The 26,967-nt window shown below is 36.7% G+C and overlaps 1 protein-coding gene across 1 annotated transcript; it reads right to left on the bottom strand.

The window, feature by feature from the left end:
* Positions 1-3,574: 3,574 nt before the first annotated feature.
* LOC149170911 (ran-binding protein 1 homolog c-like) lies at positions 3,575-18,161 on the bottom strand. The gene is made up of 7 exons (XM_089424016.1): positions 17,758-18,161; positions 11,127-11,278; positions 10,844-10,969; positions 4,260-4,330; positions 4,071-4,157; positions 3,885-3,977; positions 3,575-3,714 (listed from the first exon to the last, which is right to left on the bottom strand). Exons 1-7 carry the CDS (start codon positions 17,931-17,933, stop codon positions 3,658-3,660), a joined length of 762 nt encoding a protein of 253 aa, XP_089280142.1. The 5' UTR covers positions 17,934-18,161; the 3' UTR covers positions 3,575-3,657.
* Between the last annotated feature and the right edge of the window lie 8,806 nt (positions 18,162-26,967).

Here is a 26,967-nt window from a genome sequence, read left to right on the forward strand (position 1 = left end):
ATTCACTAAAAGGAATTATTCTAGAAAATATCCAATAAACTAGATTAATGGACGTTCAAATATCTATTTTTTTTTAAGATTAGGCTTCTTAAGATTATTCTTGCAATCCCTTCTAGTGTATCTTCTTATTGTGTTGGCAACATCCAGTGAAATTGTCAAATATATCAATATTATCTATAGATCCTATCTATAAGGACGATATATGTAGGAAATAAAATGGTCCATGTACCCTAGGATAAATTATGTATTCCCAAAATGATGGGGGATCCTGTTCTTTGTGATCCATAAATTATAAATAATATTTTGGGGGAGAACTTGTTGTGGAGTTGCATCCAAGGTCACTAGGAGTTATGGAGGAAACTTTGGAGAATATATAAAACCCCTCTAAATCATGGAAACAACAATTAAGATCTCAAAAACTTATTCAAGGATCTTTAATATGGAACTTGGCTAGCATTAATAATTTCATTATACATAAAGATTGTTTCTAAGAAGTTTGAGAAGGAAAGTATGACTTGTTTTGGATGAACTTGTGGTAGCGGTATCCAAAACATGGCGGTAAAGCATAATTTATTACTATAGAATAACTTATGAAATATAAAGGTCTCTTGATTGTAGAAAATTATTGGCACTAGACAGTGGAGTGCACCTCATTGAGAGAATGGAAAAATAAGGAAGCTTTGCCTCAAAATCTTGATCAAGCCTATCGAGATTCATTAGTGGAACTTACATACCAAAATAAAAATACCAATATTTTGGGGTCAAGGAAAACTTTAATGGGTCTATAACTAGAAGGGTATGATCACAATAAAAGAGGCATATCAGCTCGCTACATGTCACACCAATCTAGAAATAGGTTTGGGCTCAAAACCTATGGCCCAAAGTTTCCCATTTTCTTTGGTTGTTCATACATAAAATATCTCTTTCATCAAATGAAATCATTTGCAGAGGATTCAAAAGACCCTTCTCTCTACTTTATTTGTAGATCAAATGTAGAGGACATAGAGATCCTTCTCAACGCATGTGGTTTTTATGAAACTTTATGGTCTCAACTCTTCAATTTATTTGGATATCCAAGCAGGAATAACTGTGGCATCATAGAAAATATTGAAGGTTGGAGGTCCCCTATGACAAAGAATCCTATTATAAATCAATATCGAGACCTCATTCTAGGGTTTTGCTATGGAACATATAGATGGAGCCGAACAATATCATCTTTAATAATAAATCATCCAATGGGGAGGTAATATAGGCAAAATATTTGCACAGTCTCCATGGAACAATACTAGTCACCCTTAGTCATTGCCAGGCTCAGAAGTTAAATTTTGGATGCCACAATTGGCATTATCTCTAGATTTTTTCATCTCCTTCTATCCATCCTTTTCTCCAAGAATACCGTATTTATTTATCCCCATTCTAGGGCCTCACTCCCCTAGGTCCTTAAACTTAATTTTTGTGTGGCATCAAAAGGTAATCCAAATTCTACTAGTCTTTGAGGTGTCTTCTATGACAACTCACTACAACAAAACCAGTGATTTGCGCCAGATTTAGCGCCAGATTTTAGTGCATTTTTTTTGTAATTGTGATGAGCAACCTGGCGCTAAATCTAGCTCTATTGTACAATTTTTAAAGCGTCCTTTTTTGCACCTGATTTTGCATCCTTTTTCACGCTAGATTTTGCATCATTTTTTACACCAAACTATGCATCATTTTTTGTGTCAAATTTTGAACCAAGATTTGCATCTTATTTTATGACAGGTTTTGCTTCTAGTTTTGTGTCATTTTTTGCATCTATTTTTCATTCTCTTTTGCTTCCTATTTTGTGTCATTCTTTGCTTCCATTTTTGCACCATCATTTGCATCAAGTTTACACTGTATTTTGAATCCAATTTAACATCTTTTTATGCATCCATTTTGTGTCAGTTTTTGCATCTAGTCTTACGCCAGGTTTTGTATCTAGTCTTACACTAGTTTTTGCTTCTATTTTTGCACCAGCTTTGGTGCCTATCTTTGCACCATGTGTTGAATTTGATTTAGCACCAAATTTTGCATCCATTTTTGTGCCCATTTTTGCATCTTTTTTTGGACCATTTTTTACATCACATTTTACGTTTCATTTGTCTCCATTTTTCCCATCTCATTTTGCACCATATTTTGCGTCATTTGTTTCATCAATTTTGCATCATTTTTAACACCATCTCTTGCATCTAATGTTACATCATTTTGAGCATCCAAATTTGCATTTTAATTTGCATCTTATGTTGAGTCATGTGTTGTGTCCACCTTTGCATCTTATTTTGTGTCTAATAGTACATTCAATTTAGAGTCATTTTTTACGTCTACTTTTGTATTTGTTTTTGCACCAAGTTTTGCACCTATTTTAAGCTATTTTATGCCCCTTTTTGCACCATTTTTTTGTGTCTACTTGTGTCCAATGTTGCACCATTATTTACACCGACTTTTTCATCCAATTTTGCATTTTTTGGTGTCTAGTTTTACATCGTTTTCACCATCCAAATTTGCATCTTTTTTTGCCTCATTTTGTGTCCACATTTGCATATAATTTTGTGTCTGAGTTCGAGCCTAAATTTGCATGTGATTAGGAATCATTTTTTACATCCAATATGGCATCCTTGGTTTCACCTTTTTTTCAGCCCCATTTTGCATCTTGTTTTATGTCTTTTCTTACATCTTTTTTTTTTTCCTTTTTTGCACCCAAGTTTGCATCCCAAATTTACACCATTATTTGCATCATCATTTGGCATATTAATTTGTAACGTTTTTTGCTTCTTTTTAACGCTCAACTTTGCATCTTATTTTACATCTAGTTGTTGTTTTTTTTGCATCTAATTTGGTGCCCATTTATGTGTCCTTGTTTTTGCCCAATTTGATATCCTTTTGTATGCCATGTTTTTGTTCCCTTCTTTGTGTCAACTATTGCACAATTTTTCACTTCTAATTTAAAACACTTTGTATGTCAATTGTTTGCATTTTGTATTAATTCCTAGTTTAACATCCAATTTTACTTTCAATTTTGCATCCATGGTTACATCCGCATTTGACTTCTTATATAGAGTATATTTTTCTTTACATATATGACCCCCTTTTATAGATTCATAGTGAAATATATGATAGTTTCTAAATATCATTAAAGCAGATATCACAATTCAAAATCATTTGTAAAGAAATTAAGAGAAATTGACAACATCCATCCAAAAAAATAACAATGTGTCATTAACAATTTTCAAAACATGTATAAAATAGCAACATAATACTAATAAAATCAGTATTATTTTTAATCAAAACAAGTAAAATTCAAATATGATTAACAAATCAAAATATTTCATGAATATCGTTATTCTACGATAAATTAACAACATACATAAATCAAACTCATCGTATGATTACAAAATCAAAATGTCTCATTGATATAGGGTAAATTCACAACACCCATCTAAACATAACAATGTCATTCTACACAATAATTTCTTCATAAAAAACAATGCATGTGCATGCCTAGCTACCACCACCAAGATCATCCTCATGATCATCTTGACCATCCTCATTACTCTGATCCACATCATCACCAACACCGCAACTATCATCATCATCTCCTCCTTCACCACCATCATCCTCATCCTCATCCTCATCATCTCCTCATATATGTTGAACATAATTTGGATCATCGTCTTGGCAATCATTACCTATAGCATTCTGACAAAAAAATCAATATTACATGTTAGTATTAATTACATAACACAACGCATGTTTTTGTTATACAATGTTAACCATAAAATGAGGTAAGATATAATATCTAATAGTACTAAAAAATAAATGAAAATATGGTTTAAAAGTATATTGGAAATCCAACTAAGATTACATACCATAGAGTCCATCCAAACAACAAATTCAACCCATCTCTTTTGCTGCAGCACCTCCTTTTCCAAATGATTTGGAGGTCTTCCATATTTTAGTTCCTATCAATCAGTAAATAGGGAGAAATTAGATAACAATGACTTTCTTCTAGTACAAAATTTATTAAAAAAATATCACATGTTTAATATACTTACAAAGGTTGTTATCAGTGCTTTTAAACCTTTCTGGCCACTACGATGAGTGACTTTTGTCTTGGTTAACCTCGCCTTGGATGCCTTGTCCTTAAACATAAACCAATTCAATTTATTTTCACACAAATACATGTCTAAGATACTTATAAGTATTAATACATTCTAAATAATGTTTAATGAAAAATTCAATACCTGAATGCTCTCATTGCCGGCTTTTCTTTGTGCATCCAACTTCTCATATGATTTTACAAGTTCTTTCCATACTTTAAAAGGTATGTCAATAGGTCTTTGTTTCAGTCTTTGATCTTGAGGTATTTTTTTAATTTTTCTTGTTTGGTTAAAAATTTTGGTTAAAAAAAACCAAACAAGTAATTCACATCAATGGCATGGGACTCTATGGATATGTGTAAAAAAATGGCTATAAAGAAAACATCCAAAAAACATATGAGCTCTCCCTTTGATGGTCACTTGGGGCATATGGCTGGAAAGGAACAACTCCATTTTCGAAAATCAAGGACAATCCTTTCTCAAAGTCCTTCCTAATATTTGCTCCAAATGTCTTAAAATGAAAAACAAAATTCAAACGTCATCCTTAAACATCTCCCTTAAATATAACGTTGGACCATAAATTCTTCACTTTTATTGTTATCGGCTCTGGAATGATTTTTCTATATGCAATTATATAATGAAATATGTGTGCACTAATGAAAAAACATTGAGTTTCATTTTTCATAATCACAAACAATGAAAAAAGAATCACACGTAACTAGCATCATTTTGGAAATTTTATATTTATTAAAAATCTTTAACATGTTTTCCTCCCATATCTCATAAAAAGGTGTGAAATTTTTTATATACTCTCCAATAAGCACTACAACAAAACCAGCGATTTGGAGGTTTTACACTAAGTTTTTCAACATCGAGCTTACTAGGGCTTGCACCACCGGGGTTATTAGTAAGAATCTCATGAGGTTTGCATAGCCATGATTATTAGAATCAAAATAGTAGGATTTGCACTAAAAAACAGTTCATAGAGCTTTCCTGTTGGGGAGAAAATCACAAGTTCAACTTTCCTGCAGAGCACCGAGAGCTCGTAAGCTTTCTTCAGCAATCCACCTACGTTTGGAAAATGTAACCTGCCTGCTGGCGATGTTCTCAATCCTCTTCCTCTGCATCTTTCCCCTCACTATTCTTGTATGTCCTCTTTCGTTTTTCCCTCCAAACAAACCCTCTCAAATTGAGAAAGCAGAACAACTCACTCGATGAGAATCCGAATCCAATTATCGCTTCTAACAATAACCCAATACGATACCAGAAGTGATTACACAAAACCTCATTAACTCTTTATTTGTTTGGAAAAGAGCCAAGCATATACTTCTGACGAGGGTTTCCGTCTCAAGTCTGGCTCGCAGGACGTCGCTTAGTCAATTGCGAGAAAAGTTTTCCACCTGCCTCTCACATACGGTTTGTCACACTATATATTAAAATAAGGTTGATCATACTAACAATAAGGTTGTATAGTTTAAAAGGAGGGCTCTCCTGACTGCATTTGGTTGGTTTATAGAAAAGATTGCTGGAATGTGTAATGTGAATGCTCTGCTAACTGTTTTTTAAGCATTTGGAAGTATTAAAACCCCCTAGGATAATTAATGTAAACTTGTTAATTAATGTGTAAAGATGGCTATTGTCCTTGGGCTACCTTAGCTGTTCGTGTTTAGTGATCTGTGGTATTATGACTCCTCAAGTCACTATTAAACCATGAGAACCATGCCCAGGCAGACTAGTGTGACATTGTGGATGAGAACCAAAACTAGACTCCTATAACCTCCTTTTTCATCCTTTAAATTGCAGAATTAACTGACTGTTCTAGTAATCGTTCTTGAGCACCTGAAGATGTGCACCCTAAATAATAAGAATAATACCCTGTAACATATGAATAGTCCATCCTGTGCATGTAGGATATGCACATGAGGTCCAATAAAATCACTAACCAGAATACCAGGTGTTATTAAAGCCTCTACAGGGTGATTGCAATAGTTCTTCATTTCTTATTACAAGAGTTTCCAATAGATAGGTTTTGAAACAGCTAAATTAGTTCCATAAACATTGGTTACATAAAATTACAAGTTCCAATGCTCGAGGAGAAGTCTTAGCTTACCCATAATCTCCCTACATATACTTGTACAAAATTTGTATTGATCCCACCATATCAGAAGGCCATATACTCTGCCCATTGTTTTCTTCTATCTTTTGTGTTTTTTCAAATATACCATTTCAATTGCTTCACTTGACAACTTTGTTTATTAGACAAACACAATGTCAGGCTTGTCAAATATTAGCTTCTTTTTATAGAGCTCTACCCTTATTTTCTGACTTACCTCTTCTAGTATTCGAGGTTACGATCTTCATGACATTGTAAAAGAGAAAAAAACGTTTTATTGACTTCTGGTGTTGGAATTGTAGCATCATGCTTTGTTCCCTAAAGCCTTCACAACCTTTTTAGATGTTTGGGGCCTTTCGAGTCCTAACAAGGATTTTTCCGACTACTTCCAAGTTCCGTCTGCACAATCCTTGATAGACTTATTTGTTTTTTAGTTATCTGGGTGCACGATAATCCCATTCACATGGTTTTTCATGCTTCTGCTAAATTGTCATCCACAAGTGATGTTTTCCACCAAGAAAAGCATGTGTTATTTTGGGCTTGATGATTAGGCATGGAATAAGGGGCACCGGTTCAGCCTCTCTTCTCGATGCATATTCTGGTAAGAAAATGGGACAAATTTTATTGTGAATGAAAATTGCAATCCCTGTAGTCTTGAAAATGCAAACCTTGACTATAATGGGGCCTCTAGCTGGAAATAGGGCAATATGTGTTCTCCTTATGCAACATCGACATATCAGTGATTTTCAGTTTTCCCGATTCTCAGTTGGGTGATATGAATTCCTTGTATATGGCTATTGACAATCAAGTGACCCTTGCATGTTTACCCCCCATGATGTACATTCAGTTGTAACCTAGCTTGGAGATTAAGCTAATCCAGATCCACATGTTTTTACCATACATTTGCTAAAGAACCTTTCAACTTGTAGATAATTCACTATATCTCATCCACATGTAGTCAACTTACTGAAGATTAATTAACTTGCACATTCTCTTGTTGAAGAGAATTTGTGCTCGTCCATGCATGAGCTAGATTGGAAATATTCTGGAAAGCTCCTAGTAGTCTCTGTCCATGCATTCTGATTTCTGTCTCATGAAGGTGTCAGATCTGCGTTAGCTATCCAAGACTTTGGTTCATCCTTTGACTTTGTTAAATTCAAACTTCATCTTATAATTTTTAATACTATGTATTGGGAAGTGTTCTCTCTCTGATATGATTTGTGCAAAACTAAGAAACAGCTATGAGAAATTACTAATTAGCCTAAGGTCACAGCTAATTACTCCTCTGTTTGGACTGTCATTTCTCCAGTCAGGAGGGTGTCCCTCGTGTTCATGCACTTTCAGCACTTGGAAGCATATGCTTGGTCAATATGAGTGATCAGCACAAAAAGTAGTTTTCATTGATATATGTGTAAGCATCCAAGGACACAAGAAACTTATAAGATCAAATAATATGCAAAATCCCAGTCCACGACCACCAAATATGAAAGAAGAAAAGATGGTTGTGCACTTTTAAGTGATAAAAAATCTTCAAAGTACAGGCACTTAGGTCATTCACACTACTGCAACATACAACACTGTTCAACCATCGAATTTGGAGAGCTGTAAAGAAACTGCATGGTCAAACTCCATCAATGTATTAGTCAAAAGATTGTTTGCATCATGGAGATAAAATATGGGAATGATTGCAATAGTATGCACTGCACAGAGATGTAGGCAGCAATGAGAGAAAGGAAGGATGGAAGAGAACGTTGACTGCTCACTGAGAAAACTCTAGAAAATAATGCCATTCAGTGTTCTCTTATAGCTCCCCAAATTCCCAAAGGTGGGTGGCCTATTCATGCAAAATCTAACTGTTGTTGAGTGGTTGAAGTGAGGAAAATGCTGCAAAATTGCCCGATAACAACCATAAATATGGCTTCCACTAAACCATTGCAATAAGTGGCTTGATCTCTTCATAAGTAAACAAAAACTCATGCAATCAGCTAGAATTCCATTACTAACTAATTTGTCTCAACAAATAAGAATTCCAAATCAGCTTTCTTGTTCAATAATAAAGTTCCATCTCACATGTAAAGTTGCAAACTAATCAACGGGGTCAACTTTGTCAAAAATACAAAATAAACATTTCCCAAACTTCAAGTTTTCCAAATTTAACAAAGAGGAATTTTAAAATCACCCAAATTAAGTTAGGCAGCTCCTTTGCACCTCCTTTCTAAAAATGGTGCCAAGCCGCCCACTGAAAATAGAACTGGAGTCATGAAAAACCACTTTTAGCTAACTACCAGATGTACCGAAGGAAGGGCACCTAGGGTATTCCTGATAGGATTTCCTTATACCTCATAGGCAAACAACCATTGTCCCTTCTATAGATGAGCAGAATAAGTGCTTGGTTCTCTACACTAAATAAAGACAAAGTATAGTACTTATTGCTGACAAAATAGGATTTAAATCGCGGTTCAATTGCTTGACATTCAGCTAGTCACAGAATTGTAGAGTGCATAATCATAAGTGATGTTGCGAGCCTCATTGCTCAAAGTCTAAGGGTCTTGCGAGCCATAATCACAGCCATGTATGGCATATCTTGTGATTATGGCATTTTATGAGGTCAATTCTTGTGAAGACATTTCAGTTTATAATAAATTTTGAACCTCAACAGAGTTTTGGCAAGACCTGGCTGAGCTAGGACATCAACAACACAGCTGATATGAATGACATAATCTAGCCTCAAGAGGGAGCCTCTTTTGTTTCATCACTCTAACAATCTATGAAGTGGTGGAAAGCATAACAACTTCCCCTTGAATATGACACCTAAACTGAGTACAAATCCTAAATGATGCAGCCCTTGGTGCATGTCTCTCAAAGTATCGATATTTCAAATGTTGAAAGCTCTTGTGCCCATTTGATATGCATTCGATTGCAGTCCCCCTGAAGAAAGAATCTTCTAAAGGCGAGGCCATGGCCAATATGTTAGCCATATCCATTGGAGTTACCATTGCTTGACAACTTTAGTGTGATCAGTCCCACCATGATTCACATGGGCTTCTACTCAACACTGGCTGTTGCTATTGTAAGAGTCTTCAAGCTCGTTGAACCCATAGTATTGATAAGTGTATTCTTTGGGTCTCTGGTTTTCAAATTCTGCCTATGTTTTCCTCTCAGTATCATTATTTCAAATGCTGAAAGCTCTAATTCCCATTGCTGTGTATTTGATTGTGGTTTCCCTGAAGAAAGAAGCTTATAAAGGTGAGCCCGAGGCCAATATGTTGGCCATATCCATTGGAGTTACTATTTCAGCTTATGGGGAGGCCAAGATGAATGCATGGGAGGTGATTCTCCAGTTAAGTGCAGTTGCATGTGAGACTACCCAATTGGTTCTCATACAAATTCCACGAACATCAAAAGGGATTAAGTTGAATCCCATCACATCTTTGTTGCTCCTTGTTGCCTTGTTTTTCTCAGCACCCCCTGGGCCTTAGTAGAATACCTATTTCTGATAATCAGGGTCTCTTCCTTTGATTTGGATTACATGACATTTCTGCTTGTGCCTTGGCTCTTAATCTTGCAGTGTTTCTTCTGATAGGAAAGACTTCAGCCTTGACTATGAATGTTGCTGGTCTTGTCAAGGACTGGCTGCTCATAACATAATCTTTGTCTGTAATAAATGAAAAGGTTACAGTCATAAACTTGAGTGGGTGTGGACTGGCTTTTCTGGCTGTCTGTTACTATAATCATTTGAAACTTCAAGCTCTCAAGTCCAATGACAACCAACCAAAGTACCTCAGCAGTGCAGCTGATGCCAATGATGAAGGAGAAGGTTTGATAATGACGAGTGGGAGATTCTCAATCAGAGATTCAGAACCAGTAGAGAAAAATCAAACTCAAGCTTCAGGATTAGGTATTTAGATCATTAATATTGTCTTGTGCTAGAGATTACTGTTCTTGGATTGGCTCCTCTATGCCCAGATCTATTTGCAGGGAACAGGCCAGTCATTCACAGTGAAGAAGATAATGACAAGATTAGTGTATAATGATGGACAGGATGGTGCCATGGTGCCAACCTAAATCTCAAGTAAGGAGACATCTGTTCATCAATTTGTCAAGAAGCATGGCCTACAATTCAATTGCTCTAAGCCTATCACTTCTTCCACCTGTCAAATAAATTGTTTCCTGTTTGTTTAGTTGACTATGGTTCTAATAAATATACTATTGTTTGATGTAAAAAGACAAAACAAAACAAAAAATATGGAAAGTTGTGACCCCATTTTCTAACTACAAATTGAAATCGGATTACCATAGTGACCACCTCTGCTTATTGGAATCAAAAAGGGGGTGGGTTATGCACAATCCTCCGTATCATTTGCTATTACCAGAGATAATTAAAGCCACCCTAAACTCAAGTCTTAACTATGCTGATAGGGTGTTTGGGGAGGGGGATCCCTTACCAACCCACTATAATCTGCACAAAAGCATCCTAAGAACATATGCAAAATCAACCCTTCAATGAAATGATCCAAGAATATAGGTACTCAAACATTGATTTTATCAAAGAAAAATACAAGACAGAAAGAAAAGATCATAACAAGGATTAGAAGAGTCTAAGAACAGTGCTCACTGTCTACAGAGCCAAGACGAATGCAGAAGAGTTCTTCCTTCAGTTCCCCATCTGAGAAATCAGTTGCATGCCAGACCCAAGTTTTATCACTACCTGCGTGCTCCTGAAGTGACATTGGGGAATGAACTGCAAGGCAAAAAAAAAAAAAAAACATAATCCAGATAATAAGGATCAACACAAATTCTCGGCACAGAAAGCCTCTTAAAACTTGGACGTAAGATAAGCTATTACAATCTCAGGGGGGAAATTACAAAAAAAAAAACAAACAAACAAATTTACATACTTAAATGGTTTGCACATATTTTCAATGTCTTGGATTGCCTCATGACCATCCGAACCTTTGTAGTATCCTTGTGCTTAAGAAACTTTACTGTTCCTACACCACACTCCTTCCATTGATTCCCATCCTTGTCAAACCTGTACAGCTTCGCCTTCCTGCAAGGTCAAACATATAAAAAAGAATGGGAATATTAATAAACAATGAAACAGCATTAGGATCATTTTAAGAGCCCATGACATCCATTAGAAGTAACGTCCGCAATATCCCACCATATCAAATGCATTCAAAGATAAATTACCAATGACCTATTAAAAACACAGGAGATATTCCTTAACATTACCGAAAAGGATCCCACAAAAAAGCTCAATAATAACATCAAACATGTAAGAATACAAATCATCAACTATTTAATAACAAAAGAATGCTCATCCCATACATCCCCATAAAGTCCAGAAATGATCAACAGCCTGTTCAAAACATCATAGAAAGTCAACGAAAACAGTTGACAGAAGACCAAAATATTACTTTCTTCATATTTATGTGCCAATGTGTTTATTTCATGTTGTTATTGCTTTATATGTTTAAAAACCTGAAAAAAAAAATGAATATTTTATGCATTTTTTATGTCTGCCAACATTTTCGCCAATATTGCCAAAAAGATGTTTTCGGGACCCTCGCCAATATTTTGCAGATACCGATATTTTCAACACTGCAAAGCATCATCCTGAAGGGTCTGTTTCAATGTGCAAGTAACCCCCCTAAATGTAAGGGCAGCATGTATCCTACACAAAATACCCCATATCCTACATGTGTGGGTATGTAGCCCTGCAAAATCAGCCCACTGCCAGCTCCAATAAACTTCACAGGTCAGCCCTCCTTATGACAGCATTAACCCCATACCATGTAAGGTCAACCTGTCCAATTAACATTTCACTCTAGCATGTCACACACACGCGCACATATATGTTTAAGTGTTTATCATCAATTTCCTTATCCCTTTGAGCTGTTTTTTCATAACTGCACCTTCATCTGAAATTTTGTACTCAACCATATAAGGGAGCACCCAGATCAAGCTGCAATCATTCACAAGTGACATATTACAGGAAATACCTCCACATATGGCGAGACCCTCTGTGTACTTGGTGCCAGAGTTGGCATATTCAGATGCATGGGCTATGCATGTTTCTCCTCTAAGGAAACCTAACACAAGTTCATTCTCAACCATCTGCTGTATCACCCTCCCCACTGGCCTTGCACCAAAGTTGGGATCAAAGCCAAGTTTCCAAGCAAGGTAAAGGCATCCTGAGTGAGTTTAAAATTGATTTTTTGTTTTGTTTTAGGCTATCTTGTACACGCTTCAGCTGTAGCTGAACTATATGATTAATCCGATGCGATACTGACGTATTATATACTCCTCGTCTTGATACGAAAAGTCTGTCATGCAACCTTCATCACTTGCCTTTTCAGTAATTCATAAACTACCTAATTAGAATCTTGTGTGTTTAGAAGTGTCAACAAAATGTATTGGTACCTGATATTTGATGTCTTAGCCTTTCATCATCTAACAACAGGAGAAGGATATTAAACACATCACTATGGGCTTTCTCAATCTCATCAATAATACCCCTGAATATAGTCACCTACAGAAAGACTCTGTCAGCTGCCCACCCTCCTTTTGACAAACAAGACCCCAATATATATACATAGTCACCTGTGACTCAAACTTTACAATGTAACCTCTGTTCTGTTCATTACCATGAAGGATGCTAACAAAGGCAGAATTAGGACTCCTCCTTTGCATCTGTCACTTCAATCACCCACAGTGGATCAGACCAAGCAACCTCACTGTTATAATTTTCTACCTCAATGACCCTGAAATCATTGGCTTTAATACATTGTACCATGCCCGAAAATTCTTCCAAGAGTGCAGACCTGCATGTATCTACAGCAGCCAAATCTGAGGATGCATTTGCTGTCTCAAAGTAGCCCACAATATCCATGAGGTAAAGAATCCTTCCATGTATTGGACATTGCTGATAACATTTCTTGTAAAGACTGTCTCAGTATATCTAAATGTTTGCAATCTAAATCATCTCCATGACTCATACCAAGTCTGTTAGCCAAGTCTGCTAGCTCCATCAAGGCATACTGATTTCATACTATCATAAGAAATCCTAAGGAGTTAATTAGCATCATCTTGTCTCCCATCTCCATGTTGAGACCCCATCCTAGTGTTCAGATCGATAACCTTGTAGTAGGTAGGCAGCTAGTAGCCTTTTATATGTCAAGCATGGTGATGATTACAGTATTAATGAGGAAATACTACAATGAAGTTGTAATGACATCAAGTGATGCATAACCATTCAGTGAAAACAAATGCCTAGCAACTCTTACCCAAATGTATCTTTAAGACACCATTTTGTCCCAAGGAAATCATGAGTAACAGGTCCACACTGCTAAAATAAGGTATTTTCATATTATACCTTTACTCACAGAACAGAATCATTTGCATAGTTGCACTTATTATCTACTCTACAAGAAGAAGGATTGGGCCTTAGTCTTGACTTTAGAATTGGTGATCATATGCTGTGTTGTCTCTGCCTCTACTAATCATTGTTTCTTATATTCCAAGTGACACAACGTAGGAGCTCTCGACTCTCAAGCATATCAGGCCCTGGAGGACATCTACAGCCTTTGCTATTTCACTGTTTATCACATTCTATGAATGATGATAGATGTGATGAGAGGATGGAACAACATATTACTGAGCCAGGACCAAGTGAGTTCTGGCCACATGAACAATAGCGATGGACATTAAGTGTTTGACCATTTGAATTTCCTCTCCATGGGAATTTTGTTGATGGCCATACTCTATTGCCTTACTTGAGGTTCAAAGTATGATTCACCAATTACCTATAAAGTCCAAGTATGATCTACACCGCATGCTAATGCTTTGCCTTCTCTGTCTATATGAACTTGTACTTGCGGGGATCAGGAGAAGGGAAATCAGTCCAAAACAGTTTAGGGCTTGTCCTCTTTGGAATGTATTTCAAGCTAACCTGTATTTTGACTGGATGGTTTCCACAAACATGAATCACCCAAAGAAGGATTCATGCAAAATTATCTCTGTAATATTACCTTGCCTTTCCCACCATGTGATTATTTTAACATTTACACATGAAAATAACTCTTCTTAGAGATCCTTCTGAAGTTCATTCCAAATCTGGCTTTGACTCCAACATCCCTCACACTTTACATATCTGTACCCAATTGAGTTGTGGTCAAACATCATTATTATTTTGAAATAATGAGATCCAGACCCCAGGGTCCAAAAAGTTGGCTTGTCATTTTAAGTAGCCACATTCCAGTGTAGCTTGGAGGATGTGCACCACCCACTTAGACCACTCTATTCAGTATTGGCTGGCCTAGTGTCCTAGGGAACTCTTCAAATGAAATACAACCACTTTTCTGAGTTACAGTTGGTTGCATCTATAAGAACCATTAGTCTAATCTCTGTGTGCCTTGATGAGAATGCAGGCATTATAGAATTGCATGGACATGAACTAGAGTATAATTTAAACTATCGAGCAACTGTGAATTGGTTTGTCTACATTACTGGGTAACTGTACACCATCTTTGAAGTCTTGTCATTCCATTGTTTCTAAGTTGTCTGCTGTCATGATTGCTTGTCTCAGCAACAGAAATTTATTGCTCAACCACAGATAAAGGTAATAGACATTTTGTAAGAAACCCTGTCTTTGCTTCTCTGTCTCAAACCATCTACATGGCATTTGTTTTGTTTAACACCTTAGCCATGTTGGCAAAAAGATGTGACTCATTGTCTTGCAACTCCGTTCCAGCATTTGTAAAGTGAAAAATAAATAATTCCATCAAGTATAGACTCATTTGTCTGGACCTTCATTGCTTCTATAAACTTTAAATTCTACAGCATGGAAAAAATGTGCTCGTATTTGCAAGTTTCCAACTATACTCCGCAGTTCTGCAGCAATGTTAGGAACTCCCCTGTCTCCTGGCAACATGAATAACAAAAGGACAAATTTACAGTAAAATTAGGGATCCCCTATCCCCACAATTTCAGTCTTTGTGCTTGGGCATAATCAAAACAACCTCATCCTTTCCCAGAAAACCAAATGCCTCAATTTGTAAATAGCTTAAAAGGAAAGTTAAAGAACTTGCATATCGACTAGCAAGAAAATTGAGATACAAAACTTCAAATGGCTTACCCACCCTCTCTTAGATAAAGGATCGACCCTCCAACATGCACGCAGGTAAAACAACTTCTTGCACAAAATACCAATCTGTGAATAGGCAACCAAAACTCCAAAAGAAATATAAACAAAGTTCTGAGATCTTTGGATGGCTTCGACCAGACCTTATTGGCACATATGCAAACCATGAAGACATTATAGAGACCGCTTGTTCTTCTTGTTGACCTCCACTTTCCTAATTAAATTTTTGTAATGGTAGAATTTGGAGCCTATTTCCAGTAACATACAATAAAAAATAGAATATAAAACATGTTTAAAAAGAGGATCAGAAGAACATCACGGGTGGCTTGTATCCCTTTTCCATCACTGACAGAATTTTGAGAATACGTCATTTTGATATGGATAAAATATAGTAAAGTTTAAACCTATTTCCAATAGTCGGTGATGAGATAATAAAAATTAAATGATGCTATGGGAATTACTAATAAGTAATAACAAATATCTTCATTTAAATGAAAGTGGTGGGCATGTAAAACCTATATGATTGTACAAAATACCGCTGTAATGGAGGAGTAGAACAGGAACTATGAGAACAGACAAGAGATACTGTTTATATGCCTTTGCATCCAGGTAACTAAATGTGCTAGCCTTCTGCATGTTTGCAAACAAAGAAATCAAACTAGAAATTGGTTCCCCAATAAGCATTGCATCCTAGTTACATTGCTTGGACTAAAGTGAAACAATTCCTGGCTAAATGGTACCTGTATGTGTCATAAATGAGAGTTTTTTATGTTCAAGTTGTGTCACTTTTAGTTGTACTCTCAAAAACAGTCATGTTGATATAAACTCAAAGATATTGTTTTAGTTACACTCAATCAAATGTCAGGACATTAACTATGTTATTGTTATCTTAAGCTCTCCATTTATAAGATGTATTTAATTAGCTTTTGATATCTGAATAATAGCGTAATCGAATGGATGATGGTTGCCTTTGAGATCAAATGTTACCTAACAATGATTTTGATCAGAGTAGCTTAGCTAGTAAGTTCCAATCCATGGATCTAATAACATGCTCCACAACTTGACATTGTCAATCACTTCAACAAAACACAATGCAGACCAACCTGGAACTGCTGGTTATGCAGGCAACAACTGAACTTATGACACATACATTGTACTCTCAAACACATTAAATACCGAAACTGACTTCCTATTAGAACAACTTCATAACACACCTTCCTCACCAAGCTCATCTACCACAAATTGCATAAAAAATGCAAAGGAAATGGGATCAAAACCATCAAGATTTAGTCTCTCTGCTATGCTCTATACTTTTGCAATTGCCATCTTTTAGATTAACCAAACAACTGGTTCGTTTATAGCAATGACTCTCCCTTGTCTGATTTAGATAACTGCATGCGGTGAACTGCAGGAATGTGAACATTTCCCCTTCCATGTGTAATTGTTGCGATGACCATTCTCACCAAATTTAAATAAAGCTTTAAATCTCAAAACACTTCCACAGTCTACCATGTCCTTGTGAATGACTAAATAATACTTGCACAAAAGATCCCGACGTAGTACAAAGCATAATACAAAGGATTCATCAACCAAGAAAATAAAAGCCTGACAGGATGTAAATTAAACAGACATATGCCTGAATCATACCACCTCACAACATAAAAAGACAAATCACCCTAATGCCAATAACCAAAAGACAGATTATCAAATAGGCCCAATTCAGTATTCAATGGCTAATCCAAAAACCAAAAAATACGAAACCCCGTATGCTTAACAATAACAAATGACCATCACACCCCCCACTAAACCAGAATAACAGAGAAACCATCATAGATTCTTCGAAGACATTGAAAAAAGGATGGCCTATAGTTCAACAAAATATAAAAAGACTCGTCAAAATACAAAACCCCCAATGATAACAAATAAACCATCAAATGCATCCCCGAAAAAATCTTCATTGGCAGCCTATCAACATACGAAAACAATTATTACAAACCATAATGAGATCAAAAAATGCTGATCAAAATATCAATGGGACATCAAAACAACAAGAAACTCACAAAATACACAGAAAATCAAAATTCTAATTACCCGATAAAACAAACCATAGCCCGCTAAATGCATCTACCATAGAGTTTCTTCAGCACCCCATTGAAATGACAAATCCGATCATCATCAACAGGCGAACAAAACATCGAGAACCTGATAAAAATAGATCTTACTAAAAAGGAGAAAAATTAGAAGTAAATAACTGCCTAAATGCATCTTCCTTATAGTCAAGGTCCCATTTATGTGCACAGGAAAAGGGCCACCGAAGAGGCCATGAAAACAACTTTCAACTGAGAAAACAAAATCATGAAATAGCCATGGATTAAGAAATTTACATGTCAAGAAGGACATCCTCCTCTTCTTCGCCCGTGGTGACGGTAACCTCCTCAAGCTTAACAATGGGTGCAACCTGAGCTCCAGTGTCCTCTTCCTTTCCGGCATCATCCTCGTTCTCTCTCGAATCGTCATCTACTCCCCGTGTAAGAACAGGATCCTCCTGAGTTCCAGCCATCCCAATACCAGATAGTGCACAGAGGGAGGGCTCGAATGAAATCGATGGATCCAAAATATGCCAGAAACTCGCCCAATATCAGACACGAATGCGAAACCCCGAGGATTTTGGACAAAGGATTTAACTGTGCAAAAATGCTTCGAAGGCAAAGGGCAATGAGGTTGACGGAGAGAAAACACTCTATATAAGGGTTTTTGAGGTCGACGGAGAGAAAACACTCTATATAAGGGTTTTTGAGGTCGATGGAGAGAAAACACTCTATATAAGGGTTTTGAAGAGGGAAGGCCGGTAGCTGTTAAAGATTGAGAGTAAAAGTAGCATCGTTAAAGATAATATAATAAATTATTACAGGGATGGTTGGGGGGTTTCAAAGGGAGAGAAGGCCATGGAATAACCCCTAAATCATCTCCAAATCATCTCCAACATGAGAGGCCTACTTCATTCATGTTGTCATGTTGGGACCAGAGGTTGTTGTGCGTTTTTTGTTTTCGCAATTTTGAACTCTTTCCTCGGTGATATATTATTGTGTTTATTGTAATAATAATGGGATGGGGTTGAGGGGTTTGTAAATGAGATAAATATGGAAAAGTAATTAGAAATATTGGTTTTAAATTATTATAATAAGTATTGTTGTGGTTGATCAATGATAAGTTGTAGGGTAGTTGGTTTGTATGGGGTTTAGTTGTTATGAGGTCTTAAGTTCAAATGTCATGGGGAGGGGTTGAGAATGGAAGTCATTTTGGGGGCATCAAAACTATTCTAAGGGGCATCTTCCACTGAGCTTTACACAATCCTCGATGTTGAGGATGAAAATAATATGAATATGCCAAGCTCACTCTACAGCCTAGTATGGTTACAGCCATGTTTGTCCATCATTCCAAGGGGCATCTTCCACTGAGCTTTACACAATCCTCAATGTTGAGGATGAAAATAATATGAATATGCCAAGCTCACTCTACAGCCTAGTATGGTTACAGCGATGTTTGTCCATCATCAAAGTTGAAATTTTGCTAGTGTCGGCCAAAATAAATTTAAAAAAAAAAAAAAATACAAAACATTTAAATAATGTTTGCTCATAAAAAATAATTGCCAATGAAGAAATTGGATCCCTCTCCGCTCATATTATATCTATATTTAAGATGGGTCTATGCTAGTGGATAACACAAAAATCACAAAGTGAAGAAGAGTTTAATTTCAAGTCAAAGCAAAACTTTGGGACTAGCGCAATTCATCTAACTTCTATTGAAATGCGGTATTTATACGTGTAATGTGATATATATATATATATATATATATATATATATATATATATATATAGTGTAATTGCTATTATGTTGTTAAATGGTTGTTTAATTAATGTTGGTTATTCGATGGCAAGATGGTTTTGTAACTCTTAATGATGTAATTGTTCATCTTCTTGGTTGTAGTGTGCCATGTTGTTGACATACATATATTGTAATGGAGCCAAAAAAAAATGACAGTAAAGCATAGTTGGAAGTTATAAGTTTATCCTCCTGGAAAAGCAAAATTGTGGAGTTAAAGAACCACTTCTAGGAAATCAATTTCCATCACATCCATAGGGAGCTAAATACAACTGTAGATTCTCTCTAAAGAAGAATTATTTGTCTGGAGACAGGTTACATATATTATGATGAATTAGTTGGCAACCCAGTTCAAAGTTCTCATTCGATGCCCATATACTAATATGGATCAGCTTTAAGTCAAATTTTCAATTAGTTATCAACTAGCTTACCATAAATTTCAAGTGAGTCTACATTCAGCTTTCAATTAGCCTCAAATACAATGTCTTTCTTTTTCTCTTGATAGGGGCCTCTTCATGGTTGTATAATACACTTTCGGGAATTTTTGGTTACAGGCTAATGTCATTTCTAGTCACTGTCTTCGTTTTTCTCATAGTAGGGCCCTCTTCGTGGTTCTATAATACACTTTCTACAATTTTTGGTTGCATGCTATTGTCATTTCTAGTCAGTCTTATAATTTGCAGAAGAAAAAAAAATTGTAAAACCCTGGTTTTACAACAACTTCTTTTTCTCTTCTTCTGGGTTGTGATGCCTTGTCTTCTGGCAACCCATTGTAATGACAGAAGTTACAATCTTTTTGTCAATGTTTGTGCTTTTTTTCTTCCTCGTGAATAACAAAAGGGTCCTTTTTTTCTATAGTAATAAGAAGAAGAAGAATAAGAAGAAATATATTGTAATGGTTATGTCATGGTTGGCATTCCTAAATATAAGCAGATATAGGATAAGCATGCATGCATATTAGAACTTGGTGCGCATGGATGGAATTCAATGTGCCAAATGATGTAGTTGTTTCACAAGCATGGGGTGTGACATTTCAACCCTAGTTATCAATAGTGATGAGAGGCCACCAAGGACAATACCCCTTGGACCCTATGATAAGTGTTGCACATTTTGGTGTTAGGAGTGGAAGGGTAAGCTTGGTTCGAGGAGGTTGGTTATGGGATGTTTTTTGGTGCACATGAGGTTGTGCATCAACTACCATGGCTACACTTGAATTAGTGGGTCTTTACAAAAATAAAGTGGGAGAGTTAAGTTCTGCGAACAAAAGTAGCCTATGGGTGATATTTGCATTGATCACTTGTGTTAGGAACCTTTTTAGGCAAGTTAACTAATACTTGGAAGTTGTGAACCATGTAATTGAAATAATTCAATAGTGTCCTCCTTCCTTCAAATGAAGCAACAAAGCCAAGAACGTGACTATCAAATAAATATTAGCCCCCTATTGAGCCCTTGTTGCACATTTACAAATTGCTCAGACATTGATGTCATGGTGTTTCACACTAAGTATATCTAAGATTACGTGTGATAGTATATGCCTCATTTTAGTACTAACAACTTCATTAGTTTTGTTCTTATATATTACATACTTTTTTTATTTGTGGTTGTTATGTATGTGATGTTTATAATAATTACAAAACTAACTATGTGAAAGCGTCCCTAACATAAATTTTCATTTGGCACTAATAATATTTTCCTTACAACCCCCTTCCTTCATTGGCGGTGGGAAGGAAGCTGATCCTTCCTTCCCCCCACACCCCCCTTCCTTCCTTTGGAAAGAGAGGTAAGAGCAAGAGTTGGAAAGATGCCGGAAAGAATGCCTACCTTTGGTAGTTGTGTTGTCGTATCGAGAGAAAGAAAGTCAGTTACCTGTCGTCCTCCCTTCAGTAGATGAATGCCTACCTTTGGTAGTTACCTTCGGTAGGAGAGAAAGAAAGTCGGTTACCTACGCTTCGCTTCGGTTGTCGTATCGAGAGAAAGAAAGTCGGTTACCTATGCTTTGCTTCGGTTCGGTAGGAGAGAAAGTCGGTATGAGTACTTTGGGTGTTGTTGGTTGTTCTTTTTTTTCGAACAACTGTTACTTGTTTGAAGAAAGAAGTCTATCTTACTCTGAAAGAGGTAAGGGGCGGCACCGCAGGAGAACGGAACGCTCTCTGGAGGAGCCATCAAAGGTACGAGTTCAAGAAAAAAGATAAGCGGTAAGCGATCATAGGGCGAGGATAGGGGAAGGCACGCTTGAGGGTCGTCCGGGCGAGGGTGGGGTACGGGTAGGGAGAGGGGGGAAAGGACAGGGGAATAAGAGAAAGGAGAAAAGAAAAAAGAATAAGAGAGAGGAAATAAGGGAAAGGAGAAAGCAGTCGACATTAAATTCAACAACTAAAAAGAGGCTCTTTGAGCCATGGCTAGCTCTCAGAGAATTTCATTCTCTTCGAGCTCTATACATATTATACTCGTCTAGACATATGATACTCGCATCTCTATGTTTCACTTCTTTACTCTCTTCTCTACCGAGATAAAGATCTAGATCTAGTATAACTTAGCCATTCCAATAGCCAATAGTATTTAGTCCTATTTAGTACCCTTCTAATAGTCCCCTTGGCATAGTAGGTAGATATTGATTCCTTGTCCATGCATGAAGTTCCATAGCAAGATATTAGACCCACTTCACCATTGACCTTAGCATATGGAAGGAAGGAGGTGTAGATGCCAGTCATAAGGCCAGGAGGTGCCCTTCTAGATAAGCCCATAGCCGATTATAGAGGAATCCCCTGTTTCATCGCAGATTGATGCTTAATATTGAATTTGCCAGAATGTTCCTTGCTCTCGACACGACACTGGTGAATAAGAAGCGGGGGGGGGCTTGACAAAGCACCCAACCCCTACTTTAGCGCATTGATCGGTGAGGCATCCAACCCTTCACCTTCTCTCTTTGACCCTGCAGCGCTTAACTACGGTACTCTCTCACTTCGCCTAGCTAGGTTGTTCCTAAACTTGACCTTGCCTAGCCGGGTTGTGAGCCTAACAATTGGTTGGTCGGGGGAATGGTTCAGGGGATAGCTAGTTCGCCCTTACCTCGTTCTACTCTTTATTGGTGAATACAGACCCTGCCGACGAGCTGGGACAAGAGCTCCTAAACATGCACATATAAGGACAGGTTGAGACTAGGGAATGTTTGGGCATAAGACTCCATGTGATAGTACTCCTATGGTAGTATATCCATGATAAATATTTCCAACATCTCATGATGGTTTTATTTGGTACTTCGAGGTAGTCGTACAACATTTGGAGGCAGTTGTTGAACATGTAAGGCAATTGAAATACTATTTATGACCACACATAAGTGGATTGAATCCACCTCATTTCTATAGTTAAAAAATTTGCATAGCGGCTCAAGCACGACTATTCACTATCTTAACAAAAGACAGGTTAACACCAATTCTACATAAGATCCACATACTGTGACTGTAATTAGAATTTCATTTATGTGCATCCATAAAATCATCTCATTAATGCCACATGCAGTGCATTTAAAACTCAAGCAAATTCTCTCATATGCTAAGGAATTTATAACATAGAGGGTAAGAAACCAACATACAGAACAATCCACCCAAGTGAGTCAAACTAGATCAAAAGAGAGAACGATACTTGGAAAACAGAGCACCGCTACCCAACCTAGAAATGACTCTTCAGTTCACCACCGAGTCGAGGTTCTTGCCATGGATCAACCGCCTCCAATTGATCTATGCAATGGGTATTTAGTACCTTCTTTCATGATATGGTTTCCATTAGCGGTGTCTCGCTTTTATGGATCTTTTTATCCATTTGCGTAGGCTTATCTCATAAAAGCTCACCTTTCTCTCCCATGAGGATTTTCCTCATAGAAGATTGCCTTTCTCTCCCGCACAACTTTTATGTTTTTCTCAATGGATATTTATCTCCAATCCATCCAACTTATCTGGAATTAAATCGAGAAGCTTTACCATGAAAGAATTATCCTTTCCCATTCACCAATGTGATTTGGCAAGAATCTCATCTCTTGGTGTCTCGCTTTTCCAAGTGATTAATTTATTAATAATGTATTTACTTTTTATATTACACATCATACCTAGCTTTTCTCAGCTTAGGTTTGCAAAGTTTGACACACAAGGGAGGGGTGTTACATTTTGGATCCCTCTCTTTCCTTAAGATCCCTCCAACTGCAGCTAGAGTTCTTAGATGACTGTAAGGAGGAAGCCCCTATTGGAAAGGGACAGACAGTTTGAAGGTGTCTATCTTGTTGGTAATTCCTATATCGAAAAGTTGTATTTTCATAGTCCAGGGGTTGGAAATACACAATTCCCATCCACTTGAGCTCAATTTTATCTCACAAAACTTCATTGGGATCTACCTAAACACATATGCAAACATAGGTGAAAATGCCTTTCAAAAGTCTTTCCCTGTCTACTTTGACGAATCTTCCAATAAAATTGCCCACTTTTTCTAAGAGATCTAGATGGGTAAAGTGAATGGGAAAACTGGGAATCTTACCCATACTAGAGTAGTCATCGGCAACATAGTGAGAGGATTGAAGTTGGGAAACCATGGCTTCACTAGAAGACCAACTCATCCCCAAAACCATGGACCTTGGTCAAGGATTTTTTTCTTATCCTCAAGACATTTGAAGATCACCACAAAAAAACATGGGTCTACATCCACCCAAACCGGTGTTCATCCAATCCTATCATAATCGAACAGAAAAACGCTACTTTTTCAATAGAAAATGGGGAATAAAAGTATCACCCAAGGATAATGACCATCGCATCAAGCGCTCAATCATAAGGGAGGAGCAATAATTTGACAATCACACGTCCTTGATTTCTGTTGATTTAACTCTGAACACTCACGTAATATTCTCTTGCTTGGCGAATTAAACACCACTGCATGGAATGGACGAGGATTGAGCCGAACCCTGGATGAAGCCCACTTCATTCTCATCTAAACACAAAACTATATATACGTCAAAGCTATTACAATAGATTCTGACTGTCAACACCTCGAGGTTCTGTTTATATGTGGCTACCTTTTATGGTTACTATTGAATGTGTGATTGGCAATAGTAATGGCAACTTAGGGTTGCCAAATTTCCTTCGATTCCCTCACCACATCCTAACGCAAATAGTTGTTCAATGCCTTGGTTGTCTTTCAAAACTGGTAGGCAACGTCTTCTTTGATATTTCTCGATGGTTTTAATTCCACTACAATCACAACTTTCATTTACATAAACTTCGTGTTTTCGCACGAGCAACGATTGTTCCAAGGTGAAATGTCACTTGGATGGTTTCAATGTTGTTGACCCATCATAACTAACTAACGGATATGCCCATTACAATTTTATACCACCCCATTATCAATATCAATTATGCATGGGAACCAATTAAAGCAACTTTTCACATTAATTTTATATGAGCATGAGAACATGTGTTAACAAGTAGCCCATAAAGCCTCATTTTGAATGCCATAGTCACTTAGAAGGAATTCCTCTTGTAGTAGCATCCTCCCTACTAAACTTTGCTAGTGCTAACATTAGAACCACCATTACAACAAGATATCTTTCTAGTGTTGACAACACCATTATAGTAAGATACCTCAAGAGAGACAGAAAATTTAAAAAGTATGATAGTAATACGTATCCAGAAGATGGTATTGAAACTAGTAATTGTTCACGAATCCATAAGATTGTAAGGTCATTCTCATTATCATAATCATTGTCATCATCATCACCATCATCCTTGTCATTGTTATTGCCATCATTACATTATCATCATAATCACCATTCATGCCATCATCATCATCATCATTATGGACATTGTTTGCAATTGTTCATAATTGTAGATGTTGTAAGAAATATCATCAACCCAAAAAATGTGATCAGTGCTAGAAAAGGGTTGTTTAGGACACATTGATATACGTAAGAGAAATAACAACTCTATTTTTGACAGATGATTGATGATGATCATCATCACCACCATTATTATCGTCATTGTCATTTTTATCATCCACATCATCATCATTAATGTAATTTCTATCGACATTGTTGTAATCATGCATCATCATCATTCATGCCATTATTGTTTTTGATGATGACCTAGATGAAAATGATGATCATGACACCAAAGATAATGCTTATGATTATGACAATGACAACATCTAAAATTGGGAAGATTCGCCAATGTCATTAGCATCGTCATCATCATAATCATTGCCATCATCATCATTGTCATTGTAACCACTATCGTCTTTATCATCATAATCACAATTCATGTCATCGCCATCATCTTCATTTTCATCATTGTCAATATTATTGACATTGTCATCAATTGTTCATAATTGTAAATGCCATAAGGAATATCATCAATGCAGAAAATATGATGAGTGTTGGAAAAGGGATGCAAAAGCGAACATAGAAATGGGGGCAACAATAGAAGTAAAATTGGATGAAAAGTGGATACAACATAAGTAGATGCACAACAACATGAAAAACCTGACACAAAAGTGGATGCAAAAGTAGATGTAGTTGTCAATGCAAACTTGGATGCAAACATGAAGGCAAAAGTGGAAGCAAACATGGGTCCAATGGTAGGTGTAAAACTTGGCACAAATTGTGGTGAAACAAATGTGGATGCAACAACGGAAACAAAAGTATATGTAAAAATGGATGAAACAAAAGTGGATGCAATAGGGGATGCAAACGTGGAAGCAAATGTGGTTGCAATGGTAGGTGCAAGATAGGGTGCAACAAAAGTGGATGTAACAATAGACAAAAAATATGCAAAATAAGATGCAAAAATGGATGTAAAAGTGGAAGCAAACATTGATGCAACAGGCAAAACAAAATTGGATGCAAAAAATGGATATAATGTAAGTAGATGCAAAAGTAGATACAAAACGAGATGCAAAACCCAATGCATAAACCTGACATAAAAGTGGATGCAAAAATAGATGCAATATTTGATGCAAAAGAGGATATGAACATGGATGCAAAATTGGAAGCAAACGTGGATACAACAGTGAGTGCAAAACATGGTGCAAATTGTGGCATAACAAAAGTGGATGTAATGATAGATGCAAAAAAAGAATCAAAGTATGATGCAAATGAAGATGTAAAAAGGGATGCAAAAAGTGAAATTTAAAATGGGTGCAACAGTGGATGCAAAATTGTGTGCAAAAGTGGATGCAATAGAAGTCGATGCAAAAGTAGATGCAAAACGAGACACAAAACCCGATGCAAATCCCGGTCCAAAATTGGATACAAAAAGGGATGCAAAAATAGATGTAGTAGTTGATGAAAACCTAGACGCAAATGAGGATGCAAACATGGATGCAAAATTATAATCAAAAGTGGGTGCAAAAGGAGGTTCCAAACTAGGCGCTAATTGTGGCACAAAAATATTAGATGCAATAGTGGGTACAATAATAGATGCAAAAGAGGATGTAAATATGGATGCCAAACAAGAGGGCAAAGTGGATGCAACAAAAGTAGATGCAAAATTTTATGCAAAACTAGACACAAAACACGATGTAAAACTTGGCGCAAAAGGGATGCACAAATGGATGAAAAAATGGATGCAAAAAATGATTTAAAAAAGGATGCAAAAAAGGATGCGAAAGTCGATGCAAAGGTTGATGCAAGTGTAGGTGCAAAAAGTGGATGCAAATGAGGATGCAAAAGTATGTCA

The sequence above is a fragment of the Pinus tabuliformis genome, chromosome 4_2, assembly GCF_031772625.1.
Source record: "Pinus tabuliformis cultivar Carrire ecotype Pingquan chromosome 4_2, CPIR1, whole genome shotgun sequence".
In the NCBI taxonomy this organism is placed as follows: Eukaryota; Viridiplantae; Streptophyta; class Pinopsida; order Pinales; family Pinaceae; genus Pinus; species Pinus tabuliformis.